Raw genomic sequence first — 6,116 nt, 5'->3', positions numbered from 1 at the left:
TGCCCAGGCTGGAGTGCAATGGCACGATCTCGGCAACCTCTACCTCCCAGGTTCAAGTGATTCTCCTGCCTCAGCCTCCCAAGTAGCTGGGATTACAGGCATGCACCACCACACCCAGCTATCCTTTTTTGGTTGTTTTTTTTTTTGAGATAGAGTCTCGCTGTGTTGCACAGGCTGGAGTGCAAAGGCGCAATCTCGGCTCACTGCAACTTCCGCCTCTCGGGTTCAAGTAATTCTCCTGCCTCAGCCTTCTAAGTAGCTGAGATTATAGGTGAGTGCCACCATGCCCAGCTAATTTTTGTATTTTTAGCAGAGACAGGGTTTCACCATGTTGGACAGGCTGGTCTCCAACTCCTGACCTCGTGATCCACCTGCCTTGGCCTCCCAAAGCGTTGGGATTACAGATGTGAGCCACTGCACCCAGCCCAGGCCCCACTTTTCTACCAACTCACTGGGCAGACTTGGGCCTCAGTTTCCCCATCTGAAATCGTAAAGTTGGACACAGTGGTCTCCAAAAGCCCTCACAGCCCTCATAGTCTTATTTGCTTACTTAAATAAGCAGAGATCACCAAAACGATGTACTAGAATGTTCATAGAACACTATTCATAATAGCATATAGCTGAAACTACCCACATGTCCACCAACAGAAGAGCAGATTTTTAAAAAATAGTGGCATAGGCTGGATGCAGTGGCTCACGCCTATAATTCCAACACTTGGGAGCCATGGCGGGCAGATCACAAGATCAGGAGTTTGAGACCAGCCTGGCCAATATGGTGAAACCCCATCTCTACTAAAAATACACAAATTAGCCAGGCATGGTGGTGGGCTCCTGTAGTCTCAGCTACTCGGGAGGCTGAGGCAGGAGAATCGTTTGAACCTGGGAGGCAGAGGCTGCAGTGAACCAAGATCATGCCACTGCACTCCAGCCTGGGTGACAGAGCGAGACTCCATCTCAAAACAAAACAAAACAGATACAAAACCCTACCTACTCTATGATTCACCAAAAATAGGTAAAATTGATCTATGCTAAGAAAACTCAGGATCATAATTACCATCAGAGGGGCTGTAATTTGTTGAATAGCTCTCCCCCAAAATTCATGTCTATCTGGAACCTCAGAATGTGACCTTATTTGGAAACAGGGTCTTGGCAGATAAAATTAGTTAAGATGAGGTCACGCTGGGTTTGGGTGGGACTAATCTAGTGACTGGTACCCTTACAAGAAGAGCTTGTGAAGACACAGAGACGCACAAGGGAGAATGTAGTGTGGAGATGGAGGCGGAGATTGGAGTGATGTGTCTACCCACCAAGGAGAGCCAAGGAGTGCCCACAACACCAGAGGCCAGAAGAGACGCACGGGACACCTTCTCCCTCTGAGCCCCAAGAGGAAACCAACCCTGCCAGTGCCTTGGCTTCAGACTTCTGGCCTCCAGAGCTGTGGGAAATACATTTCCGTTGTTTTCAGCCACCCAGGTTGTAGTCTCTTTTTTTTTTTTTTTTTTTTAGGCTAGAGACAAGGTTTTGCTCTGTCACCTAAGCTAGCCCTGACCTCCTGGACTTAAGTGGGTCCTTCTGCTTCAGCCTCCTGAGTAGCTGGGACTGCGGGTGTGCATCATCACACCTGGCTAATAAATTTTTTGTAGAGACAGGGTCACACTGTGTTGCCCAGACTGGTTTCAAACTCCAGGGCTCAAGCAATCCTCCCGCCTCAGCCTCCCAAAGTGTTAACCATCACACAGTGTGACTACTGTGCCTAACTTCACAAATGTAGTCATTTGTGAAAGCAGCCCTTGGAAATGAATACTTCAAGGTAGTGACCAGGAGCAGGTACAAGACAAGTTTCTGGGGTGCTGGTAACATGTTTCCTGATCTGAGTGTGTTCAGCTTGGGAAAATGCATTGAGTGGTTCACCTCTGTGCCTTTGACTGTCTGTGTGCAATACTCCAACACAAGCACAAGGAATAAGCAGAAATCTCTCCACCTCCTGTAGGAAACCAGATTGGGAGTGGGGATGAGGGGAAGAGAAGAGCTCAGGACTGACCTTTACTCTGTGGCTCTCCAGGGGCTCCACTGGCCAGCGTTGGGACTGGGGACACCACAGCCCCATCCTGGGCCTGGGTGTGTGGCCTCTGCTTGCTCTTGGCAGCCTCGACAGCCTTGAGTTTTCTGGCGTGTTTGTGGCCTTTATAATGTGCCTCAGCCTGGTTCTGGGGAGGGGAGGGCAAGAGGTCACCATTCATTGGCTGAGTCCACATGCTGCATCCATGAATTAGAGCCCAGCAGGGGAACAGGTCAAAGGGAGGCAGGGCTCGTCTCACTGCAACCTCTGCCTCCCAGGTTCAAGGGATTCTCCTGCCTCAGCCTCCTGAGTAGCTGGGATTACAGGTGCACACAAAGGGCAAGCCCTTGTTTGTCATTATCACCGTACCACGTGTGGCTCTGAGGTTTATAGAATGCGTTCTCACACATGAGCTCCAAGGCAGGCAGCCTCTGGCTTTGGACCTGACTCAGCCACTTACTGCATCTTTAGGCAAGTCCCATCATCTGTCTGAGCCTGAGTCTCCTCACCCACAAACTCTGTGATGATAATACTGATCTCATGGGGCTGTCAGAATTACATGGGAACATGAATTACAAGAGCCGAGTCCGAAGAGTAGATGCTCAGTGAAATGTTAGTTGTCAAGTGTAAAAATGCACAAATGGGGCCGGGCGTGGTGGCTCATGCCTGTAATCCAAGCACTTTGAAGGCCAAGGCAGGCGGATCACCTGAGGTCGGGAGTTCAAGACCAGCCTGGCCAACATGGTGAAACCCTGTCTTTAAAAAATAAATAAATAAATGCACAAATGGAGAAAGCAGAGCAGTCCTCACGCTTTGGGGCAAATGCTCCCCAGGACATTCATCCCTTTGTTCATTTGTTCAACAAATCACTACTGAGCATTTGCTATTTGCCAGGCACTGTGCCTGGAGTCTGGCAGGAAGAAGCCATGGTTCCTCCCTCAGAACAAATTCTCTCCTCCATCTATTTTTTTTTTTTTTTTTTTTGAGACAGTCTCAATTTGTCACCCAGGCTGGAGGGCAGTGATACAATCTCGGCTCACTGCAACCTCCGCCTCCCAGGTTTAAGCCATTTTCTGTCTCAGCCTCCTGAGTAGCTGGGATTACAGGCACCTGCCACCACACCTGACTGATTTCCTTTTTGTATTGGGGTTTCACTACGTTGTCCAGGCTGGTCTCAAACTCCTGACCTCAAGTGATCTGCCCACCTCGGCCTCCCAAAGTGTTGGGATTACAGGCGTAAGCCACCTCACCTGGCCTCTCCTCCATCTCTTGCAGGACTCATGGAACCAGAAGGCCCGAAGGGAAATCCCAAATCTGATCTGTCAGTGACCTCCCTCCAAGGGTCCTCACTTGCTTCTCCCTGGCCCACCTTGAAACGTAGGAAAGACAGGCCCCCATGGTCCCTCCCTGGATGCCACACTACAGCAGTGCTGCTGACATCTAGCTGAAACTCCAGATTGCCTGACAGGAGGCAGACCTTCCCTGGGAGGCCAGAATGAGGTTCCTCCTCTACCTTGGGGTAGGATGTAGTAGGAAGTCATAGGCCTTGGGGTCAGCCAGGCCTGGGTTCAAATCCCAGCTTTGCTACTCATCAGTTATGTGGTCTTAGGCAAGGCACTTAACCTCCCTGAGGCTCAGTTTCCTCATCTGAAAATCATAGATTATATTAGCGCCTCTAGGACAGGCATGGTGGCTCAAATCTGTAATCTCAGCATTTTGGGAGGCCAAGGCGGGTGGATCACTTGAACCCAAGAGTTTGAGACCAGTCTGAGCAACACGGTAAAACCTGGTCTCTGCCAAGAAAACAAAAACAAACAAACAAAAACACTAGCCAGGTGTGGTAGCACACACCTGTAATCCCAGCTACTCAGGAGGCTGAGACACAAGAATCGCTTGAACCTGGGAGGTGGAGGTTGCAGTGAGCCAAGAACGCACCACTGCCTTCCCACCTGGGTGACAGAGTGAGACTTTGTCTAAAAAAAAAAAAAAAAAAAAAAGAAACTGCCTCTACCTATCTCACAGATGTATCATGAGAGCTATTATTTCAGGTAATGGGCATGATCCTCTCAGGTGCCTTAGGAACTGATGGGGTGGCCCCTGGAACCCAGAGTGGAGGAAGGGTAGTCTTCTCTCTTGCAGAAGAATCCAGAACACAGGAGAGGGGCCTGGGGGAAGAAAATGGAATCCTACCGGGCTACAGCTGGGCAGAAGGAGAAGGGGCAGAAGAATCTGGAGGGAGGACAGATTCGATGGTTAAAGGACCAAGAGTGCCTCTCCTGCAACCAGGGATGGGAAATACAGCCCACAGCCCCTTCGCCACTGGTATTCCTCCCGGAAAGACCCTGGCAGCCCAGCCTCCAGCCCTCTCCCTGCCCAGCCCCCTCCCCAGACCTGCTTTTGCTACTTCTCACCGCTGAGTTGAACCTCAGGTGACAGATGTTACAGGAAATGAAGAGCTTCTTCTTCAGAGGGGAGGGGACCCCAAACGTGTGGCTGATGACAGCTTTCTGGACAGGGTCCATCTGTGAAGGGAGTAGGAGGGCATAACTCTGGGGTTGGCTTGGGAAGCAGGGTTCGGGGGCAGCACAAAATGCCCAAAACTAAAGACTACTCAAGAGGGCTGTGGTCAGCTTCGAGGAAAAACTTTTCTGTCCTGTGGATGTTAGAAAAAGAAACAGCTGACTGGGTGCGATGGCTCACGCCTGTAATCCCAGCACTTTGGGAGGCTGAGGTGGGTGAATCATCTGAGGTCAGCAGTTCCAGACCAGCCTGGCCAACATGAGGAAACCCCATCTCTATTAAAAATACAAAATTAGCCGGGTGTGGTGGCGCATGCCTGTAGCGTCAGCTACTCAGGAGGCTGAGGCAAGAGAATTGCTTGAACCTGGGAGGCGGAGGCTGCAGTGAGCTGAGATCACACCACTGCACTCCAGCCTAGTGACAGAGTGAGAGTCTGCTGAAGAGAGGAAAGGGAAGGGGAGGGGAGGGGAGGGGAGGGAAAAAGGAAAGGAAAGAAAAGGAAAAAGAAAAAGAAACTGCCTATTCCCAGCTGTCTTTATTTGTCAGCCTGGGCTTCTGCTTGGAGGCAGGGGAATGGCCAGAGTGCCCTGCATGATTCTGGAGCACAGAACCATGTCCTGGTGATCACCTGGGCATCTCTTGCTACCCCTTAGGTCATTATTTTTGTTCTTTTCTCCTTTGCAAGAATTACAACTATTCGGACAGAAAGTTGGAAACAAGGAGAGGCAGGGAAGACAAAGAATCCCTCTGTTGGATTTCCTCTCCCGTCACCCGGGCTTCATGCCTGGACCTGTGGGCTGGAGGAAGATAAGTCCTATCTCATTAGCTCTGCCACTGGCACAGGGCCTGAGGCTGCTGATGACTTTTATTTTTTTCCTGAGATGGAGTATTGCTCTGTTGTGGTGCCATGATCTCAGCTCACTGCAACCTCCACCTCTCTGGTTCAAGTGATTCTCCTGCCTCAGCCTGTGGAGTAGCTGAGATTACAGGCACCCACCAGTATGTCTGGCTAATTTTTGTATTTTTAGTAGAGATGGGACTTCACCATGTTGGCCAGACTGGTCTCGAAGTCCTAGCCTCAATGTGATCTGCCTGCCTTGGCCTCCCAATGTGCTAGAATTACAGGTGTGAGCCACCATGCCCAGCCGTGACGACCTCTCTTGAGAGTGAGAGCCACAGCCAGGGGAGGTGGGGGGCTTAGTGAGGGGCAGCGAGCAGCAAGTGGGGGCCTAAGGTTTCCTGAGGAGTGGGATCATTTATTTGGAATATTAATTTGGATTTTTTTTCTTTTCCTTATTTTAAGTCATTTTTTCTTCTATAGAATTAAGGCTTTACGTTCCCTTTTCTCAGGAGGTTGGGCCAAAGGCAGTTGTTTGAACTTGTCAAGAACTTTCCAGGCCAGGCGTGGTGGCTCATCCTGTAATCCCAGCACTTTGAGAGGCCGAGGTGGGAGAATCCCTTGAACTCAGGAGTTTCAGACCAGCCTGGGCAATATAGTGAGACCTCATCTCTGTTTCTTTTTTTTTTTTTTTTTTTT

At 50.2% G+C, this 6,116-nt stretch overlaps 1 protein-coding gene across 6 annotated transcripts in view; it reads right to left on the bottom strand.

Annotated features, from left to right (window-relative positions):
- Positions 1 to 6,116, bottom strand: part of ZNF385C (zinc finger protein 385C) — a 69,391-nt gene that overhangs the window by 3,877 nt on the left and 59,398 nt on the right. For all 6 annotated transcript variants that reach the window (XM_037731664.1, XM_017509435.2, XM_037731663.1 and 3 more), the window contains 2 exons: positions 4,471 to 4,581; positions 2,042 to 2,207 (listed from right to left, as the gene is read on the bottom strand). In XM_037731664.1, the coding sequence (XP_037587592.1) occupies positions 2,042 to 2,207; positions 4,471 to 4,581 (277 nt within the window). The remainder of the gene's footprint in view (positions 1 to 2,041; positions 2,208 to 4,470; positions 4,582 to 6,116) is intronic.

The sequence above is a fragment of the Cebus imitator genome, unplaced genomic scaffold, assembly GCF_001604975.1.
Source record: "Cebus imitator isolate Cc_AM_T3 unplaced genomic scaffold, Cebus_imitator-1.0 Scaffold415, whole genome shotgun sequence".
Taxonomy (NCBI): Eukaryota; Metazoa; Chordata; class Mammalia; order Primates; family Cebidae; genus Cebus; species Cebus imitator.
Note: the sequence above shows the minus strand (reverse complement) of the source record. Positions and strands in the feature narration are given on the sequence as shown.